This window comes from Dasypus novemcinctus, chromosome 8, assembly GCF_030445035.2.
Source record: "Dasypus novemcinctus isolate mDasNov1 chromosome 8, mDasNov1.1.hap2, whole genome shotgun sequence".
Taxonomy (NCBI): Eukaryota; Metazoa; Chordata; class Mammalia; order Cingulata; family Dasypodidae; genus Dasypus; species Dasypus novemcinctus.
Window position 1 is genome coordinate 23,053,471 of NC_080680.1, and position 23,166 is coordinate 23,076,636.

The 23,166-nt window shown below is 33.9% G+C and overlaps 1 protein-coding gene across 6 annotated transcripts in view; it reads left to right on the forward strand.

The window, feature by feature from the left end:
* The window catches only part of AGTPBP1 (ATP/GTP binding carboxypeptidase 1), a 255,124-nt gene that overhangs the window by 204,717 nt on the left and 27,241 nt on the right, over positions 1-23,166 (forward strand). For all 6 annotated transcript variants that reach the window (XM_071216649.1, XM_071216650.1, XM_058301576.2 and 3 more), the window contains 6 exons: positions 5,152-5,239; positions 10,204-10,348; positions 13,445-13,598; positions 14,581-14,761; positions 15,699-15,828; positions 17,382-17,513. In XM_071216649.1, coding sequence (XP_071072750.1) covers positions 5,152-5,239; positions 10,204-10,348; positions 13,445-13,598; positions 14,581-14,761; positions 15,699-15,828; positions 17,382-17,513 — 830 coding nt within the window. The remainder of the gene's footprint in view (positions 1-5,151; positions 5,240-10,203; positions 10,349-13,444; positions 13,599-14,580; positions 14,762-15,698; positions 15,829-17,381; positions 17,514-23,166) is intronic.

The window sequence follows — 23,166 nt, forward strand, 5'->3', positions numbered from 1 at the left end:
TTCCCTGCAATAGTGATGTACATCTGCTCTAGTTCACAAAGGACACTCTTGAATCTGTACCGTCAACCACAGTTCTCTTCTCCCTCTGGGTTTACTGTGTTTTCAGTGCCTAGATTATTCTCTAGCTTTCTGTCAATCACTGGACCACCCTTTTCAGCCACATTCCCATTTATAAACAGCTCTTACTCTCTATGATGTGTTACCATCTACTCTATACATTTATTTTACAATAAAGTTAATTAAAACTTCTACTTACATTAAACATCAGTATTCCATCTCAGTCCTCCTCTTACCTCCTTTAAGAATCTACCACCTACCACCAGGTCTCAAAAATATTTTCCTGCATTTTCTTCTAGAAACTTTATGGTTCTTGCTTTTATATTTAGGTTTTTGATACATTTTGCATTAATTTTTATATAAGGTGTGAGATAGGGGTCCTCTTTCCTTCTTTTGGCTATGGATTTCCAGGTCTTTCAGCACCATTTGTTGGACTCTTCTGCCCAAGCAGGGTGGGTTTGACAGGCTAGTAAAAAATCATTTGTCCATAGATGTGAGCATCTGTTTTGGAACCATCGATTTGGTTCCGTTGGTCTATGTGCCTGTCTTTTTGCCAGTACTGTGCTATTTTTACCACTGTAGTTAGGTAGTATGTTTTAAAGTCCAGAAGTGAGAGTCCTCCAAACAAATTTGATAATCATGTTTTCCATTTATTTAAAAAATGCTGGTGGAATTTTTATTGGGATTGTATTGAATCTGTATCAATTTAGGTAGAATTGACATCTTAATGATATTTAGTGTTCCAATCTGTGAGCATGGAATGTTCTTCCAGTTATTTAGTTCTTTTTTGATTTCTTTTAATAATGAGTTACAGTTTTCTGAATACAAGCACTTTATATTGTTGGTTAACTTTATTCATAAATATTTGGGTTTTACCTGTCATTTTATTTTCACCACTCTTTTGATACTTTTAGTTACTTTTATTGATATAAAGTATCATTTCTAGACTTTCTTCCAGGCCTCTCTCCTGTCTTATCTTTTCAGGATATAGTATTCCCTTTAGTATTTCCTGCAAAGCCAGTTTCTTGGTTTGCAAACTCTCTCAATTTTTCTTTATCTTTGAATATTCTAAGTTCACTCTCATTTTTGAAAGTCATTCTTGCCATGTGTGAGATTTTTTGCTGGAAGTCTTTTTCTTGAAGTATCTTAAATATATCATACCACTGTCTTCTTGCTTCCATGGTTTCTGATGAGAAATCCACACTTAAACTTATTGGGTATCCCTTATATGTTATGTGTTGCTTTTCTCTTGCTGCTCTCAGAATTCTCGTTGTTTTTGGCATTTGACATTCTGATTAATATGTGTATCAGGGTTGGTATGTTCAGATTTATTCAGATGTGAGTACGTTGTGCTTCTTGGACATGGATATCTATGTCCTTCAATAGGGTTGGGAAATTTTCTACCATTATTTCTTCAAATATTCCTTCTGCCCTTTTTCCTTTCTCTTCTTCTCTGGGACACCCAAAACATATGTTTTCATGTTTCTTGCTGTCATTTAGTTACCTGAGACCTTGTTCAATTTTTCCCTTCTTTTCTTCATCTGTTCTTTTTTATGTTTGCTTTTAGAGGCCATTTCTTCAAGCTCTCCAGTCCTTTCTTCTGCCTTCTCAAATCTACTATTATATGACTCCGGTGTATTTTTAATTTTATTTATTGCACTTTCATTCCCATAAGATCTGCTGTTTTTCTATGCATGCTTTCAAAATCTTTTTTGTGCTCATCCAATGTCTTCTTTACTATCCTTGATCTCTTTAGCCATCTCGTTGAATTTATTAAGGAGATAATTTTTGAACATCTATGATTAGTTTAACTCCTTTATGTCATCTGGATGCTTATCTTGGTCCTTTAACTGGACCATATCTTCCTGTTTCTTGGTGTAGATTATAATTTTTTGTTGGTGTCTTGGTATCTGATTTACTAGATGTATTTATTCTGGGTGCAGTTTCTCTTTCTGACTTGGACAGGTTCAAACTTTAGCTCTTCTTAGGATTATACTTTAGCCTGCCAAATTTACTAATCAGTAGCTGCCCAACTGTCTCTTCCCCATTTTTGAGAAGTAGAGTTTCCAATTCCAGCTGTGGAACAGCTCCTGAGAGGATGGGCACTGGTCTCCGGGGCATGGAGTGCTCTGCTTACGAATCCTCTATGCAGACAGGCAGCTTCCTCTTTCCATTCTTCAGGGATGTTGCAGGATGCTCTTCTGGTCTCCTGGAGCCCCCAAACAGGTGCTTTAGTAGCTCTGGGTGATTACTAACTGCCCTGAAGAAGGAGCTGATTCTAGGAGCTTCTTACTCTGTCACCATCTTGCTGGTTCTCCCTGTTCATTCTTTTTTATTCCTCTTTCTTTCTACTTCTCAACCTGGATAATTTAAATTGTCTTATCTTTGAGTTCACTTAATCTTTATTCTCTCAGCTCCAATGTGCTGTTGAAACCCTCAGGGTGTTTTTCATTTCATTATTGTGGTCTTCAACTTTACTTTAAGGTTCCTTTTAAAATTTCTATCCTGTTATTGAGATTCTTAGATTACTCACCCATCATTTTCCTGATATCCTTTAATTCTTTCTCTGTGTTTTCCTTTACTTCCTTGAATATATTGTAGATCATTTTTTAAAAAAAATCTTTGTCATGTGTGTCTAAATTATGGTCTTCTTCATTAATGGTTTCTGGATTTTTTTATTTTGTTCCTTTTGAATAGGCCATAATTTCCTGTTTGTCTTGTAATATTTTGTTGCACACTGTACATTTAATATTTTACATGTTAACTCTGGGATTTAGTCCCTAAGCTGTGTGTTCCTTAAGTTTATATACTAGTTATATGACAGACATTTTCCTTGAGTGCCAGGAGCTATCGTAAGCAAAGAAACCAAAACAAAAAAAAATTTTGCTTGCATAATGTTTGTGTATTGGCTCTGCATTGGCTTGTGTTTTCCTTCAGCATTTAACCCTGCTACCAAGAGGATCAATCCAAGGCAAATGTGAAGGTCAAGGTCTTCTCAGTCTTTTCTGAGCCTGCCTCTTTTCTTGGCTTTGTGCTTGCTTGCTGCCTTGGGAACTCCCCTGTTCACAGGAATCTGAATGCCCCTCTATTTCTTATGTAATAGAGGTTCACCCTCTCTTTCATCTCTGTTGTATGTCTTAAAGTCTGTAATCCTTTGCCCCAAGCTGCTGAATTGTTTTTTACACTGCTTTAGCTATGGGCAAGGTTATTCTACCTGCAGGCAAGCCCAAGCCCAAGCCCAAGCCCAAGCCCAAACCCAAGATGAGTTCCCTGTTTCAATCTTTCAGGCTGCCACCCTATAGAGTGGCATTTATATGCTGGCACCCCAGTATACACATTGGGGTTATTTTGCTCCCTCTATAACATGATCACGGGCCCTTACCTGGAACACAGGCTGATTCTACATCATGCTGGGCATGGGGTGTAGAACTAGGACAGCAATGGTGCCATGAGCTTCTTCTTCCTTTTTTAAGGCTGTATTTTCTTGATTTATGCTTTCCCTGTCATTGCCACCATTGAACTCTTTTCCAGAGTTTTTTTAGGAAGATGACCCTGCCAGATTTACTACTTAATCAATGATTTTCAGAGGCCTGCACCCTGGAGTGTATTATGCTGCTATCTTGGTTGAACCAGAAGTCCTAGCATCTTTTTTTGAGGTTATTTCATTTCTCTAAAGGCAATAAAATAGAAAATAGGTAACTCATATAAATACTAGAAGAGGACATCATATATTTTTAATTAGAAGTTATATTATTATGTCTAAAAAACCCAAGAGACTACTAAAACCTTGTTAAAATTGGTTATTATATTAGTTAAGGTGAAAATAAGATAACTATAAAAAATGAATAATTCGTCAATGTGGCATAACAAGTTAGAAATGGAAAAGGAAAAAAATAGTCTTATAAAATACTGTTATAGATTTAACAAAGTGGTTTTGTACCAATTTGAATAAAATGGTTATATCCTTCAGTAAGAATTTAAAGAAAGTCATAGCAGGTGTCATTTAAAAATGTCTGCATTTCTGAAATTGACATGTGAATTAAATTCAATTTCAGGAGAGCCTCGTGGATTGTTTTAGGAAATTTTAAAGATGATTTTTAAATTCTTATGAAAATATATTTCTAAGAATACTGAAGAAAAAATATATTTAACCCCATTTTTATAAACAATCCTTCCTTCTACATAATCCCACCCTGCAAAATCATATTCTGAGGGAGAAAATCATATTCTGAGGGAGAAAAAAGCATACATGCCATTTCAATGCCATTTTTTCCTTAACCTAAGAGTTGATGGGAGTGCATAGGGAATAGTGTGGTGATCGTGCACTATTTCTTTATATATATATATTAGGTATATATATATATTAGGTATATATATTTTAGGTATATATATATATTTTAGGTATATATATTTTAAAGATTTATTTATTTATTTAATTCCCCTCCCTCCCTCGGTTTTCTGTTCTCTGTGTCTATTTGCTGCGTCTTGTTTCTTTGTCCGCTTCTGTTGTCGTCAGCGGCACGGGAAGCGTGGGCGGTGCCATTCCTGGGCAGGCTGCACTTTCTTTTGCGCTGGGCGGCTCTCCTTATGGGTGCACTCCTTGCATGTTGGGCTCCCCTACGCAGGGGACACCCCTGCATGGCAGGGCACTTCTTGCCTGCATCAGCACTGGGCATGGGCCAGCTCCACACGGGTCAAGGAGGCCCGGGGTTTGAACCTCGGACCTCCCATGTGGTAGACGGACGCCCTAACCACTGGGCCAAGTCCGTTTCCCTATATATTTTTTCATTATTTCACTTGTTACAAGGAATGTATTTTAATTGATCTAATATTGAACAACATAATAGAAAAAATTTCATGACTTTCACTCATTAAAATTGTAACCCCCTTTTAATTAAACTGGAAATAAAAGTGTAAACTCGATACAGGACATTTTTGAGAAATTCCTCAGACTACATACTAAAAATGGAAATATATTTTATTTTAGCCTTTTTGAAAGTTGGTTCTTTCTGAAATGTAAGATTAATTTTTAAGTCAAAAATTCTGAAAAGAATTCTCTATTTTCTTTTCCTGTTCTCTCTCTGCCTTTCAAAGGTATGCAACCACTCATGTATTCAGTTCAAGAAGCATTAAATGCCAGACCATGGTGGATTCGTGTGGGGACTGATATTTGTTACTATAAGTAAGTATTTTAAGAACAATGGAACATCAGCATACAAAACCAATGTGAAGAATGAAAAATTAAGAATTGTTTCTTTTCTTGATTGTGGTACTATCCTTTGGTATTGTTTTAACAAAGTTAGCTTAGAATTTGAGTTTCTTTCTAAAGGCATATATATATGAAGGAAATACAATGTGTTTTTTAAGACATATAGGCTTAGGTCCAAATCTTGTCTTTGCCACTTAGTTATGTGTCCTCGGCTTTTTCAGCTTTAAAATTATGGAAGCTTTATTGAATAAATTCTAGAAAATAATTTGCAGTGGACTTTTATTTTTCCAGTGATATTAAATATAATTCTTATTTCTTCTCTTCTTATACTAATACAGGAAGGACTCTTTGCTTCATTTTAATTTCCAAAAGAGTGTAACAGAGTTGTGTTCCATAGTTGCATTAAATCATGATTTCAAATCAACTTTAATTTCAAAGAGTTGATCCTACTTAGTGGTTTAGAAATAAGTGTGAAAACTCTTTCTACTTCTGCATTTAATATATTTCAAGGTAACTTTGTTAATTTCTAAGAAAGAAAATGTTTTTTGAAATTCATTTCAGTAGGGTTTCTCCCTCCTTTATTAGCTAAGTAAATAAAAGAGAAACAGAAATATGAGATAATATGTAATTCATCTGCATCAAAATAAATTTCCTATTTCTTTTAAGGGTAGACTAAGATAAAAGACACATTTCTTATTTTTATTTATGTCGGACTTGAACAATACATAAGAAACAAGAATTACATTATATCTGTTAGCCATTCTTCCTATTTAAAAATCTTTTAGTTATAGTTACTGATGAATGGCCCATCTTCAAGTCATACTGGTCTATTTCCTTGAAAAGAGAAGTCCAAAGCCTGAAATGCTTCCACCTTCTTCTACTCATCCATTCACGAACACTATCTTGTAGATTATACTTCTTTCATTTTTCTCAATGCTTTCAATAATACAAGGAACTGCTTATGTTCTAATGTTAAAAAGTTTTCTAAATTGTGTATGTAGATATAAACTCACATACATATTTGAAGCATATAATAAAAAGTGAGAATAAAACATACCAAAAATGTTAGCAATGGCCAATTTCCCTTGGGTGGGAAGATTTTTTTCCTTGTTATTTATCCACTTTTATATTTTCTAAATATTCCATAATAAGCAGAGAAACATTCATAGTTAATGAGATTCAGTCACATATGAACTATTCTATAAGCCCAAGTAATATGTAGTCATGCTTCAGATGGTAAGAACAACAAACTAGCTTTCTGGGAATAAACTCCAATGCTGTTTGATAATTTTCCTACCAAACCTTAGCTGCTCTCCGTGATATCATTGAGATAACCTAAATGCAAGTTTCACTTAAGTGGTACAAAAAAAAATTGGGTTATCAGAGTTAGGACTAAGGGAAAAAATGACAAATTTGGGAAGATATAAAACTATGTGACACTATATTTTACTTTGCAGTTCATTGTTTTTGGTATTGTTTTCCCTTTATCAGAGAAGTTGTGGGTCTATAGAACAATCATGCATACAATACAGAATTCACTTATACCATCCCATCACCAACATCTTGCATTAGGAACATTTGTTACAATTGATGATAGTACATTTTTAAAATTATACTATTACTTAAAGCACATGGTTTAACTTAGGGGTCACTGTGTAGTATAGTTCCATGGATGTAAAAACATTTTTTTATTCTATTACCATATATACAATCCAACATTTCCCCTTTTCATCATTTTCAGATACATATTTCAGTGCTACTAATTGAATTCACAGTGTTGTGCTACCATCACCATGGTCCATTACCAAAATATTTCCATCATTCCAGATATGAACCCGGTACATTTAAACCTTCCCATTTTTTGTATTTGTTTTTGGTATTTTTGACAAAGTTTCCTTCAGCCCTGCTAAAGCTATATCTTGTTACAGCGCATTTTGTACCATGTATACCCATCCATCCTTGAAATTTGTCTTAAATGAGTTTTGACTTTTTTCTTTTGTCCTTTACTATGGCATGGGTAACAAAGTAACCTCACATGAAACTCTAGCAGTGTTCTATGTAAGTGGACTGAAGTAATTATGACTCAATGAATTCACAGAAAAAAAAACTCAATACTGGATTTCATAATATTGCAGTTTGTTTCATACTTCTTTTATTTTCTCAGCCTCCTATTCATTTTAAAGATATTTTAGTAAAATATTTACCAAGCTTTTAATGTTGTTTCATTCTTTTCTTTTTTTCTCATTTCATTCTTGGGTCATTTGTCTCTTTCTCATAAAGTTGGAGTAAAGCATTGATGAGCTGGGCAGTGCTTGGCTAGATTTTGGCAGAATTATTACTTTTAAATAAAAAATAAATCCAGGCTAGTAAGGAGAGAGTTATTTGAAAAGATTATTGTTGGGAAGGAAAGGAGCTATTGCAGTAGAGTTAGGGGGACTATTGTAATAGGGAGAATGCTCTGATCATAAGATCATGATACAAGCATTTCAAGAGATAGACAAAATGTTTTTTTGTTTGTGTGTTTGAAATAAAAAGGAAAGAACTGGGATAGATAGGGAAGTGGGATGAAAGGTTGGTGTGATCAGATCAGAGAATGTTTTATACCAGAGCATCCTATCTTCTGGGCAATGCCCTTAAAGTTCTTGAGCCGGTTCGAAGGAGAGAAGCTTAACCAAAATTCGATTAAAAAGCATTTTGCTTGGATTGTTCTGTGAGGACAAGCAGTTCAGCTAATCATTTATAAGGCAAAGAATGGGAATTTGGAGGGTCTGTCTGGCCTTGTCATAGGTAAACAAGGGGACATCCGAAAGCCTTCCTTAAGGACTATGGGGAAAGGTGGTTCTTTGCAGTAAGCCATATTCCAGAATAAAAAGAGGGGTGGCGGGGGAGCTTCTTAAACTTTACTGTTTTCCAGAAACACAAGACTTGGGTAAAATTTAACATTGTCACACTCTGATCATTTGTATCTTTCCCATAAAGCTGGGAATAAAGCAGTGATAATTTGGGCAGTGTGTGTCTAGATTTTGGCAGAATTATTTAGACTATTAAAGGATGACAGAGTTTTTAAAAAGTATTTTTTTCACACTTCTTTACTCTTACACAATAGAAATCCTAAATCATTGAATTCCTTTTTTTCACATTGCAGATTGAAAGATAACAGCATGGCAGATAGTTGTTCTAGTCTATGGTAAGGGTTTTGTTGGTTTAGTTTTTGTTTTTTTTCTTTTGGCTACTTCCATAGGTGAAATTGAAATTCAATAAACATTAACCACTTTCTATATAACAGGCACTGTTCTATTTGCTTTCTAACATTTGGAATCCAGCTAGTAAAAGTTATCATCTCTGTCTTTGCTCTGTCTTTGCTTCTTAACTTTTCATGTCAGCTAAGTCCTCTGATGCTTGCTTTTCTCATCTGTAAAAGGGGATTAAAACTGCCTTCTTGGGGAGTGGCTATATCTCAGTGGTTGAGTGCCTGCTTCCCATGTATGAGGTCCTGGGTTCAATCCCAGTATCTCCTACCAAAAAAAAAAAAAACACCACAGAAACAAAAAAGCTACCTTCTACCAATATAAGAGATAATATGTTTTACTGTTTTATAACCTATAAACATTTATGTAGCTATACTTTCATATAAATTCCTCTCTGGTTAGACGATATACTTTTAGGATAGAAAGGTTGACAGAGACTAGTTCTTCAACTTGCTTTGTATTTTCCTCAAAACTTTGCACCTATAGGCCTTGGTTTTCTCCAGATTGTGGTTTAATTAATACAAGGTGATTTGGAATTTTAGAACTTTAGTTGACAACAAAGCCTTTTTATGTCTTCATGTCACTGATATTCAAAGTCTGGAGAGTAATGTATAGTTGTAAAATTTTTATTATGGAAGTTATCAAACATTACAGAAGCAGAAAATAGGATGGAGCCCCTTGTACTTATTACATAGTTTCAACAATTATCAACATACTGTTAGTTTTCTTTTAGCTATTCTTTCACCCATACCTCAACACTGAATTTTTTAAGCAACTGCCTGACATCATATTTTATCCATAAATATGTAAATCTGTATCTCTAAAAGACAAAGACTTTTTAAGAAAATCTAACCACAATACCATTATCAAATCTAAGAGAATTTAAGAAAATTCCTTAATGATGAAATATCCAGTGTTCAGACTTCCCCAGTTATCTCATAAATGTCTACTAGTTGTTATTTCCTAATCAGAATCCAGTCAAGGTTCATACGTTGTATTTGATTTGGGTTGATATGTCTTTTAAGTCTCTCTTAATTGATAGGCTTCCCTTTTCTCTCTTTCACACACTCTTTCTCTTTTTCCCATTTATTTGTGAAAGAAACCAGGTCATTTGTCATGTGGAATTTCTCATATTTGGATTTTGCCGATTGCATCTCTGTGGTGTTAACATTCTTCCATTGCTCCTATTTCCTATAAACTGGCTATTATATCTAGAAGCGTGATCAAACTCAGGTTTGATTTTTGGAATCAAAGGTGCTAGGAGGTGCTATGAATTCCTGTTGCCTCATATCCGGATCTGGTTACTTAACTGTAAAATTAAGATCAGTTAGTGGATTTAAGTATCATTGTTTGACCCATCCATTATAAAGGTGTTCATGAGCATTTCAACTTTAATGATTGTAGTAGCCATTGATGATCATTGCCTAGATCCAGTAATATATATGGATAAAAGAATAAGATTCTTAAAATTTTCTTAATCTAATTAGTAAATCCAGTAGTGAAAAGTAATTATTATTGGCTGATAGCTATATTAGTGTCAAGTCTCTTTGTATAGGGTATTTAAGTTAAAATTTTTACAGACTATGGTTTTTCTTTTTTCTAGAAGGTCTGTTTTATTAATAAAAGTACAAGGAAAACCGTATTTTTTGTGTAGGTGAAATAAACATGCTTTATGCTTTTCTATTGCAGAAATCACTTCTCAAGAAGTTCAGTTGCTGCTGGTGGGCAGAAGGGAAAATCCTACTATACAATTACATTCACTGTCAGTTTTCCACATAAAGATGATGTTTGCTACTTTGCTTATCATTATCCATATACATATTCAACTTTACAGGTGAGAATTCATTTGATTGTATTATGAGCATTACTGTGTTATATGCATGTGTGTCGGATAATTGAAGAATTGCTTTTCACTAAAATCTTAATTTAAAAAAAGTTCATGTGTTGAAAATTTTAGAAAATATTGCCATATTTGTTGAAAACTTATGGGAAGAAGAATGAGAATGTGGTCCCTATGTTAGAAAAAAACTTCAGGAATTATGACATGATTTTATTTTCCATCTTTGTATGAAAATCTGTAGTTCTCCAAGATTCCATGATTTATGAATTTTCAGTATGTGAGATTTCTACTTCTTTAATCGAAAGCATTGAATCTTTTGGATAATGTAACAGAAAAATGTGGATGCAATTTGAGTTTTTCTCTAGGAAATTAATTTCTTCTAATGGTTTCATTATAGATTCCTGGATCCAGATTCCTTAGAGTATGTGATATAAATTCATTCTGTTGTTCTTTTGATTGAGATTTTTGAATTTAGCATTTTAAAACAAAACTAAGCAACTGTTAATTCAAGTAATTAAATGACCAACTGTGGTAGATTTATTCTCAAGCAGAATGTCTTAACTATCCTAATGGTTAAGGATTGTGAAAGTATTTAAATTACTAAGAAGGAAGTAAGTTGGAGAACTACCATGATCAGAAACAAACTTCCAGATTATTAAAGAGGGCAAAAATGAAAGAAAAACATTGTCCATAGAACAGAAAAGATAACAAGGTTGAGAACACTTAAGTAAGTGTTTTAATAAAGGAGAAAACCTGAAACGAAACTATAATGTTCAGGTATCTTTCTGTGCTGAATAAGATTGCATTAGAATATATATTTATTAATTTAATAGTTCTACTTTTAAGTAATTTATCCTAAAATAAAAGAATTATGAATGTACATAAAATTCTCTCTTCAAGGTTGCTAGTTGCATGGCATATTAGTTTCCTAGGACTGCCATAACAAATTACCACAAACCTGGTGGCTTAACACAACAAAAATTTGGTTTTTCACAGTTCTGGAGCCTAGAAGTCTGAAATCAGGGTTTTGGCAGGCCACGCTCCCTCCCTCTGAAGGCTCTAGGGAAGAATCCTTCCTTTCTTCTTCCTCCCTTCTAGTGGCCCTCAGCAATTCTTGCTGTTCTTGGCTTTTGTGCATCACTCCATTCTTTGTTTCTGTCTTTTTATGGATGTCTTCCCTATGTCTCTACCTTCTCTTTTTATGAGGACACTAGTCATAGTGGATTAGTGCCCACCCTAATCTGTTCTGACCTCATCTTAACTTGATTATATCTGCTAAGATCCTATTTCCAAATAAGGTCCCATTCACAAGTATGTTTCCTACCTGGACTTCTACCAACGCCTTTTTAATTTGTGTCCTTGGATTTCTAGAATTCACTTTTACTCCTCTTCATCTTTTTTTCTGCAGCCAGAGGGATTTTTTATGGCAAATCTAATTATATAAATTCCCTGCTTAAAACTCTTTAGTGGTTTCTCTTACCCCTTGCATGAAGTCTGAAATTCTTACCATGGTTCATTCAGTCATTTCTCTACTATTTTCACAACTTTTGCTTATCTATATACCTTCTAAAATAGGTATATATTACCTATTTACTTTTACCTTTTCTTTACTTTAAATAGATTTTACCTTTACTTTAAATAGATTTTAATAAACCACTCTTTATAATAATTCTCATTGTAAGTTAATATCCTTTATCCAGGGATTATAGATTTAATGTACTAGATATTTTTTTCTGATTCTCAGCAATATATGCCTAATAACATTTTCAAAATGATGATCCACATACCACTTAGTTACTCAGTTACCAGTGGTATGCTCACCGTGCTTTGGGAATGACTGGCCTGCCAAGCTCTTCATTCTGTATAAATTTCTCTACTTCTCATCCTTGTACTTTCTGAGCTAGCTGTAAAAACTTTTTTTAGTTCTTTGAAATACCCCCTGTTCTTTCTTACCTCATGGTCTTCCTATATACTTTTCCTTCTGCTTGCAGTGCTTTCCTCTGTCCTCTTCACTTATCCTTCAGATCTCAATTTTAATTCTCTAAAAGACCTTTACTAGCTGCCCAAACTAGACAAGCCTCTCCTTCCCTTTTACATGCTCTCATAGCACTCTGTAGTTTCCCTTTGTAATATTAATCATGCATGGTCTCCTTCTGTCTTCCTTGCCAGACTAGAAGCTCATTAGAGTCCATTTATTCATTGATATAGTTCTAACACCTAGCACAGTGTCAGTAAATATTGATTCAGTGAATGGACATAGAGAAAAGTTTGGAAACCAACTATATATATCTTAAATTAAGTGATTACAATTTAATTTTGTTATAACTGTATAATAAAACCACTAAAAGTTGGGTTTTCCAAAAAAACCCCACATATTTAATGCATTTAATGATAAGGTATCTTGTTCATGATTATATCTATATATAGTGTTAAGTGATAAAAGCAGATCATAAAAGTCATATATAATCACTGTTTTGTTCATTTGCATTACATTTCTTAATAATAATCTAAATAATGTACATATGGGTGATTGAAATTTTTTCTTTGTACTTTCTATGTTTTTCAGACATTTTTCAATGAACCTGTATTAACTTTAAAATCAGGAAAAGAAGTTGTTAAAATTTGTGCTACATAATTTGCATTCTTAAATTTTAGATTGCTAATGCAGGTCTACAGTCACTTTTTCACAATTCCAAAATCCAAAAGGCTTTGAAAACCAAAAGCTTTTCCAGAACTTCTTTGGCAGCAAAGCCTGAGCTGAACTGATGTGAGCTTATTTAGAATACTGATTCTACTTAGGGTGACACGTCCTATGTTTTACCACAAAAGTAACAATGTGTTTATTACAGGATGTTGCCACTAACCCTGCGGTGGTATTGCATAAATTACTGGTATAAGCTCTGTCTGCACCTTTCTCACGTTCCCCCAAATACTGAAATTTGAAGCACATCTGGTCCTGAGGGTTTTGAATAAGAGATTAGGAATCTGATCCACTCCTTTAGTTATGTGGAGATCCGGATACATTTTTTTTCTGCATATCATAGGGAGGTTTTAAATGATTTTATACTTTGCTTTTAAATTTTTATCAAGATGCATCTTCAAAAATTGGAATCAGCACACAATCCTCAGCAAATCTATTTTCGAAAAGACGTGTTATGTGAAACCCTGTCTGGAAACAGCTGTCCCTTGGTGACTATAACTGCAATGCCAGAGTCTAATTATTATGAACATATCTGTCAATTCAGTAAGTCTGTCTTCTTCACTCAAAATTCCAATCATTCTCATGTTGTTCTTTGCTTCATATATATAATTGGTATTGGAAAACGTGGGTTCTGGGTTTGGTCCTGTGACTGTCTAGCCACAGAGTCTACCTCTTGGTCTCAATTTCCTCATCTTTCAAGTGAGGGAACTGCATGAGATGCTAAGGTTCCTTTTGATACTAATATTGATAAATCATATTCAAAGTATAATACAACTAATTGTCTTGAGTTTATATAGTAATACCATCAATTTGAAAATCAGCAGCTAATTATATTTATAAATGAAACAACTAGAAATCTATTAAATGTTTTGAAAGCGATCTCTGAAGAGCTATTGTTTTACTTTGACAGTTTATTCTAAAAATCACCTGAAATGACACCTATGGCAGTAATAAGAAAATGGTTCTAATTTTTATACGAAGGTAAACTGTTTTCAAGGAGAGAGAAAGAGGTTGATATGTATGCAAATATAAGAGAATAAATATATTTTGGGTACTTGGATATCTGTATGTATAGTGAAAAACATTTTTCTTTGTAAATCTCTGAACAGATATACTTTTTCCCCTTTGCTTATTATAGCAGCTTTATGACAGGGATACAATTTTATTTTCCTTCTTTTTCCTATAACTTTATGAAAAATAATTTTCTTTAGAACTTCCCTACCTACTTGTTCTTTAGAAAACCAAATTTATATTAAATAACTGGTGAATTATGTATAACTTGAATTTTATCTATTTATTGTCATATTCATATATTAACTCTTTTAGGACATGGTTTATATTGGTTTCATATTTGTTCCTTTCCAAGGCTTGGTGCAGTGCTTATATATAGTGGGTACACAGTGAGTTCTATTATGAATTTATTTCATAGTTCACAATTGAGTAGAAACATTTTAAGGCCCTAAAGTAAAATATACAAATTTTTAGTACCTGTTCGTTTTAATTTGAAATTTTTTGTGTACTTCAGGAAATCGCCCTTATGTTTTCTTATCTGCTCGGGTACATCCTGGAGAAACTAATGCAAGTTGGGTTATGAAAGGAACGTTGGAGTATCTCATGAGTAATAACCCTACTGCTCAGAGCTTACGAGAATCCTATATTTTTAAAATTGTCCCTATGCTAAATCCAGATGGTGTCATCAATGGAAAGTAAGTTAAGCAATAGTTATAGAAAAATTATAGATTATTATGGCTGTCCTGTATAAATTTGTTGAAATACTAGTGTGGAAAACAAATCTAGTGAGTTTTCTGGAACAAAGAAAATTTTGGTGGGACATTCATCTAAGGTAAATTTTTAAATGAAAATATATTTGTAGTGTGATCTTTTGAGAAATTTCATACTTATTCAAGTAAATACAATCACAGAATGTCTCTGTGTCTTGAATTGTTTTAGAGAAATCACAATGTCAGGATATGAGAAAGATTTTGAACACAGACCTCAATTTCCTCTTCTTTTTTTTTTTTTTTAAACTTGTCAGTGACATGATCTTAGGTTGTCTCAATGTTTAGAATCTTCAGGGATCTCTTTCCACTAATGGGGAAGATAATTACTTTTTTTTTTTAAGTGGAAGTGACTTTTGGTTAGTATAGTTCATTTGCTTCTGGTATCACAAGGTCTTTGGAGTACTTCTGAAAGATAGGATTTAGTCTAACTGCCATGAACATCTTGAAAGATAAGGATACCATATCTTATTTATTCATTAGAAGTAGTGTGAATACTTCTCATATTTTAGGAAATTATTGAATTTCTGAAAAACAGAATAATTTCTCTTTAATTAGTATGTTCTGATCATAAAACTAAAATGAGGTCAATGTCTACTTTATGGAACAAAATCCTAGAGTTAATTTTTTTGTATCTTGATCATTTTGACCTATACATCTGAATGCTTACCACAGTTATATATATTTAACACAAGATCTTGCACATAGCAAATGCTCATTAAATGTTTATTGAATGCATATAATATGCATTCATTGGAGCCAATCATCCATATCTATTTAAAATAGTGGAATAAAATCAGAAATTTATGTAGGCCTTATCGGTACCAATTTTTCCTATCTTGTCTCTCTATTTATGTATGTGTAGTCACCGCTGTTCTTTAAGTGGAGAAGATTTGAACAGACAATGGCAAAGTCCAAATCCAGATTTACATCCTACAATTTATCATGCTAAGGGGCTGTTGCAATACTTGGCTGCAGTGAAGCGTTTACCCCTGGTAAGTGGCATCTATTCAATTTTTACTTTTATACCAAGGAAGGCTTTTGTTAATTAATAACTTAATGTTTTATACATTGTTTTCTGGTTATAAAAGCTACATGTTAATTTCAAAAGCAATTTAAAATTATCAGTCACTTGTGTATTAATTTTGGTGTTAATTTAATACAGTGTATCCAAATTGTTATTTTATTAGGTTTAAGTTTTATAGTTCTCTTAAGCCCTTTTCTTTTCTTTTTTGTAAATGAACTTCTGGTTATGAATTTTAGGTATTTAACTTTTACTATTTGAATAGTATGTATTTTCCAAATTCTTCAATTCTCAAACCAGTAGAAGCATTATTTCTGATCTCTCTATTCAACCTTTAGTCTCCAGTGACACACATGGGAGATATTGTATAGTCATGTGTATTAGTCAGCCAAAGAGGTGCTGATGTGAAATACCAGAAATCTCCTGGGCGTTATAAAGGGTATTTATTAGGGATAGGAGCTTATAGTTACCAGGCCATAAAGCATAAGTTACTTCCCTCACCAAAGTCTATTTGGAGCAAGATGGCTGCTGACATCTGTGAGGGTTCAGGCTTTCTGGGTTCCTCTGGGCTCAGCTCCTCTGTTTCCTCCACAAGGTCAGCTGTAGACTATGAGGCTCTCTAGGCTTTGCCTCTCTCCACAAGGTCAGCTGTAGACTATCAGGCAAACTGCTCTGTCTCTTTCACTGGGGCTCCAGTTTAAGACTTCAGCATCAAACTCCAACATCAAAACTCCAACATCAGAAACCCTCAACTCTGTTCTTTGCCATGCCTTTTATCTGTGAGTCCCCACCCACCAAGGGGTGGAGACTCAATGCCCTAATCATAACTCAGTCATGCCCAGGTTACAGATCAGATTACAAACATAATCCAATATCTCTTTTTGGAATTCATAACCATGTCAAACTGCTACAGCGTGGTATGATACTATACTGAACTATATACATATATATATTTCTTCTGTTTTCAACAGGTTTTATTTAGAATGTTCCCAAAATATTAGTTTAAATTTTTTAACCTTCTTTTGGGGACAGTAGAAAAACTTTGCAGAGAAGCAAAATTGATCACAGGTGTATCCTATGTTTTTCATTTTTAAAATGGTGCTCTTTAAAAATTTACACCATATCCTTTTAAGTAGTGTTTTTCATGGGAGCATTGCCATGTACTTTAAAATTAGGTAAATGTTTTAGCAACCCGTTGGGGCTGTGGTAGCTGCAGTTTTAGAATAGAATTATAACTGGATTTATTATTTTTTAATGATGAATACTAGATACATAAGAAATATTGGAACTTATAGTTTCATGTGGGACCATCAAAGGATTTGGCAATTCTAGAATTAATCATAGATCCTTTCCAAAAGTAGGTATTATGACTTCTTTGGTTCTATTTCTTAAATGGTGACTCTATTACAATACAAGGACCAAGGAACACCTACCCGTTTACTGGCTTGATTTTAACTGGCTTAATTTGGAAACATATATATTTGAAGGTTTTAAATTTTTAAAATATATGATTATCTTTTCAAGGTTTATTGTGATTATCATGGTCACTCCCGAAAGAAGAATGTATTTATGTATGGCTGCAGCATCAAAGAGACAGTGTGGCATACCAGTGACAATGCGACTTCGTGTGATATAGTGGAAGATATGGGATATAGGGTAATTATTGCAGATGATTCATGAACTTTTGAATTTCACACACACATAAAACTACAGAAAATAATTTAATGTATACAAACTATACAGATTCAGTAAATGATGACTTTTTGCTATTTTTCTTTTAGATTGTTGTTTTTAAAAGTTTCTTCTAAAAGTTTTCACTTTCACATTTAGGTTTTTAGTATACTTGGAATTTATTTCTGTATGAGACGTGGGAATCTAATTTTATTTGTCATTTGTATATTCAGTTGTCTGAGTACCATTTATTAAATAGTGCATCCTTCCCCTGCAGATTTTATAAAGCCATCCTTATTACATATCTTGTTTCCATATATGTGGGTCTGTTATGAGGCTCTGTATTATTATAGTCACTCCTTTGTGTATATCTCTTCATAACACCATGTTTTAATTACTCTGTACTAATAAGTGTTGCTATCTTTTAGTGTGAATTTTCCTTTCTTATTCTTTTTGACAAAATTGCCTTGGCTCTTTTTGTCTGTTCTTTCTGATAGATTTTAGGATTTTGTGAATATTTTCTTGGAATTTGGATCAAAATTTCATTGAATCCAAATTAAATTGTAAAGAATTATTATTATGTTATATAGCATTGCTCTCTATGAACATTGCTGTATTCATTTGAATCTTTTGTATTCTTAAGTAAAATTTTAAAATTTCTTCAAATAGTTCTGTTATTTTTGTTATATTTATTCCTGATACTTTATGAAATTTATTACAATTGGGAATGGAATATTTTTCTACATATCTGGCCTTCTCCACTATCCTCTGCCCCCAACTCCCTTCTTAAACTCCTGGCAAATTGATTGTTGATGGTATAGAAAAGCTATTGACTTCTTTTGCGACAAGTTTCTGCAGTTTTTCAGATTCTTCTGCAAAGAATTAAAATCAGAATGGTATCTGATTTCTTAGCAGCAGCACTTGAAATAAAAAACAGTGGAGCAATGCCTTCACAATTCTAAGCTGGATTTCCAGCCTATTATTCTGTATCCATTCTAACTATCAATTAAATGTGAGGGTAGGAAAAGGGTGTTCTCAGACAATGGAAGTCAAAAACTTTAGCTCTCACATAGTCTTTCTGTGAAATATACTGAAAGATGTACTTAGCCAAATAAAATACAATACTCTGTTAAAGATGAAGGCATTAGAAGTTAAATCCAAGATAGTGACGAAGTCCAGAATACAGGTGAAGAGAGCCGAAGAATGTATGTGAACATGGCCAAAATCAAAAGCCAAAATAAATATATATGTATATATTTGAAATGTCCAATATGTCACATCAACTAATGTTACTACCATACTATCTTCAGAGTAGCCAGGGTCCACATTAATTGAAGAAACAGAATAAATTAGTAGAGTTCAGGGATATAGAAGAGAAATAGATAATATTTAGTTTAAATTCAGATAAACATGTAAGAAAGTAAGAATAGAAAGAATGAAAGAAAGCTAGACAGAAGAGCCAATGCAGAGAACCTTTACACATGCTGTTCTTTGTTTGGAACACTGTCACCACCTCTGCCACCACCATTTCTATACCTAGTTATCTCTCCTTATTCACTATATTTCACTAAAATCACCACTACTAACACAATTATAATTCCTTCATAACACAATTATAAGTTTAACTTTTTAGGTGATATTATTGGATTACTATATTTCTCTTTGTACTAGATAGTATGTTCCACATGGCTAGCAAGTATGTCTGTTTTGCTCACTTTTGTGAGCAAGACTACATCACAGCATTGTACCTTTTGTTTGTTTGTTTACAAACCCTTGTGTCGAGGGCTGACTTTCAATAGATCACAGCAAGGGAGCTGCTCTGCTATGTATGAAACCCCAACCCCAGAAGCAGGTCATCTACGAGTGGTTTAGCACCAGGCTCCCCATGAACGTGCAGTGTGTGAGGGGCAAGGGGGTGGCCCCCTTTCTGGCCGAGCCCCGTTTCCTGGAAGGAGGGCCTCTCTGCTCCAGACCCCAGTCCCAACATGCAGCAGGGGGTGCTGCAAGTGGGGGCGCACAGGACAGCCTGCTGGTGGGGACGGCGGGGGACCAGCTATTTGAGGCCAACCTAGGCTGCCGCTGTATCGTTCTGCCTGGGCGGGATTTGGACTTAGAGGCGTTCAGTCATAATCCCACAGATGGTAGCTTCTCCCCATTGACTCCTCAGCTAAGCGCACACACCAAATATCTGAACCTGTACCTTATTCATCACAAGTGCTCAATAAATATTTGTTAGATTAAAGACAGATATGGGAAGATAAATGTAAGGCGTATTTTCCCACTGTAAGAGATAAAATTAATCAGATATCTTTGGTTGCAAAATTCTTCATTTCATTCTCTCATCCAAAATTTAGTTTGTTAAGTCTCTGGATTGTGTTGTAGGGGAAACATAAGGTGATGCTGTACATTAGACAAAATAACCAATTGAAACTTTTTTCCAAAGTGTACTTCTCAAGTTGTTAATAGGTGTTTCATACTTTCCTTCCATCCCCAATAGAATTTTACTGTGAAATGAGTCTAGGTAATTGTATTAGACACAATTAATCATGTTTCTTGTCTCTAGGACTTCTCAGAATCTTCACATCCTAATGAGAATCTTACATTTCTGGGATTGTTAGACTGAGTGTGTTTTGGGAATGGGGTAGAGAGGGATATAGTGTTTGCCATAATTTTTTTTATCATGTATGTTAGTTTCCTATAGCTACTGTAACAAATTATCATAAACATAGTACCTTAAAAAAAACACAAATTACCATCTTGTAATTCTGTGGATCAAAAGTCACTGGGTTAAAATCAGGATGTCAGCAGGGCTGCATTCCTTTTGGAGGCTTTAGGGGAAAATCTGTTTGCTGGCCTTTTTACAACTTCTAGACGCTACCTTCATTCCTTGGTTTTGTGGACCTCATTCAGCCAGCAATTGCATCACTCTGCTTCTGTCATCGCATCACCTTCTCTACTGCCTCCCACATTCCATTATTTGGCCCCTTGTGATTACATTAGGGCTGCCAGAATAATCCAGAATAATCTCCCCAGCTCAAAATCCTTAAATTAATCACATCTTCAAAGACCTTTTTTTCATGTAAGGTAACATATTCACAGATTCCAAGGATTAAGACGTAGATATTTTTGGTGGACCATTAGTTTGCCTACCATGCAAATGAAACCCCCTGTAAAATGAAACCCCCTTTATTTGCAAATGGTTTGGGAAATGATGGATTAATATACTTGAGCTTCATATTTTTGATAACTGTAATACTCATTAATCCTTTCAGTGCAAGTGTTTATATTTTTGGGAAAAATTTTAAGATTACAGTACATAAATTGAGAGGCTTTTAACAAAATAGCTGATCAGCATTCTTCAATTCTGAAAGAAAAGGCAAGACTAAGGAACTGTTCCTTGGACTGGAGGAGACTACGGAGAAATAGTAACTAAATGCAGTGTAAGATTCTGGATAGGATCCTGTAACAGAAAAAGGAAATTAGTAGAAATATTAGTGAAATTTGATTATAAGTATATGTAGTTTAGTTAATTGAATCAATGTTAATTTTTTTGTTTTTGTAATTGTACTGTGGTTATGTAAAATGTTAACAGGGGAAGCAGGATGAGGGATATATAAAAATTCTTTGTACTATTTTTGCAACTTATCTGTAAGGCTAAAATTAGTTCAAAACAAAATGTTTAATCAACCTAATACCAAAGCCAGATAAAGATATCGCAAAAAGAAAATTACAGATCAATATCCCTTATGAATATAGATGGAAAAATCCTCAACAAAATACTACAAACTATCCAACAGCACATTAAAAGAATTACATACCACAACCAAGTGGAATTTATCCCAGGAATGTAAGGTCACTTCAACATAAGAAAATCAGTGTAATACATCATATTAATAGAATGAAGGGGAAAAAAATCACATGTTCACCTCAATTGATATGATTTGACAAAATGCAGCACCCTTTCTTGATAAAAAACACTCAGAAAACTAGGAATAGAAGGAACTTCTCAACATGATAAAGGGCATATATGAAAAGCCCACAGCTAACATTTTACTCAACAGTGAAAGACTGAAAAGCTTTCCCCCTAAGACCAGGAACAAGACAAGGTTGCCCGCTGCAACCACTGCTATTCAGCATTGTACTGGAAGTTCTAGCCACAGTAATTAGGCAAGAGAAAGAAATAAAAGGTATCCAAATTAGAAAGGGTGACATGATCCTTTATGCTGAAAATCCTGAAGTTATCTACAAAAAAGTTAATGGAGCTAATAAATGAATTAAACAAAGTGGGGTACAAGATGAACACACAAAAATAAATGATGTTTTTCTACACCAGCAATGCACAATCCACAAAGGAAATCAATAAAACAATCCTATTCACAATAGCAACAAAAAAAAGGAATAAATTTAATAAAGTATGCAAAGGACTTGTACATAAAAAACTATAAATCATGGCTGAAAGAAATTAAAAAATAAAAGGAAAGATGTTCTGGATTAGGAAACTTAATACTGTTAATATGTAAATCACTCAAAATGATTTACAAAACTCAATGCAGTCCCAATCAAAACCCAACAGCCTTCTTTGCAGAAATGGAAAAGCCAGTCATCAAATTTAGAAGGAAGGATAGGGGCTCTGAATAGCCAAAAGCAACTTGATAAAGAACAAATTTGGAGGATTCGCATTTCCTGACTCAGAACTTATTACAAAGCATCAGTAATCAAAACAGTTTAGGTATAGTAAGGACAGACATACAGAGCAAAGGAATAGAGTATTCAGAAATGAACTCACACATCCATGGCCAATTGATTTTTGACAAAGATGTCAAGTCCACTCAAAGTGGGGCAGGGGGATTGTTCCTTTGACAAATGGTGCTGAGAAAACTTGATATCCACAAGCAAAAGAATAAAAGTGGACCACATTAAAAAATTAAAAATGGGGGAGTGGGTGTTGCTCCGTGATTTGAGTTCTTGCTTCCCATGTACGAGATCCCTGGTTCAATTTCTGGTGCCATCTTTAAAAAAAAAAAAGAATGGATCAGTGACCTAAGTATAAACTAAAGCTATAAAACTCTTAGAAGAAAACATAAGGAAATACCTTAGGATTTTTATTCAGAAGTGGATTCTTCGACTTTACACCAAAAGCATTAGGCACACACAAAAAAATGAATACATGTAGCTCCATCAAATTAAAATTTTTTGTGCATCAAAGGACATAAGAAAATGGAAAGACAACCTATAGAATGGGAGAAAATATTTGGAAACAATGTATTTGATAAAGGTTTGATAGAATATATAAAGAAATCCTACAACTGAACAAAAAAAAGACATCTTGATTTTAGCCCAGTGAAACCCAGGTCAGACTTCTGACCTGCAGAACTGTAAGATAAATTTATATTGTTATTTAAGTTGCTAAATTTGTGTTAATTTGTTACAGAAGCAATAGAAAACTAATGCAACTGGTTAAAGGATGTTCTGTCCTACCTAGCAGTGGATGTTTCTACTTTCACCTTTTATTACCACTGTGACCCTGTGTCCATTGATGCAGCATCATTAAAAGAAGTAAACTGTAGCAGAATTTGAGTTATTAATAACAACCTGATTGACGTTTGCACGAGTGATTTCACATATTGACATTATACCT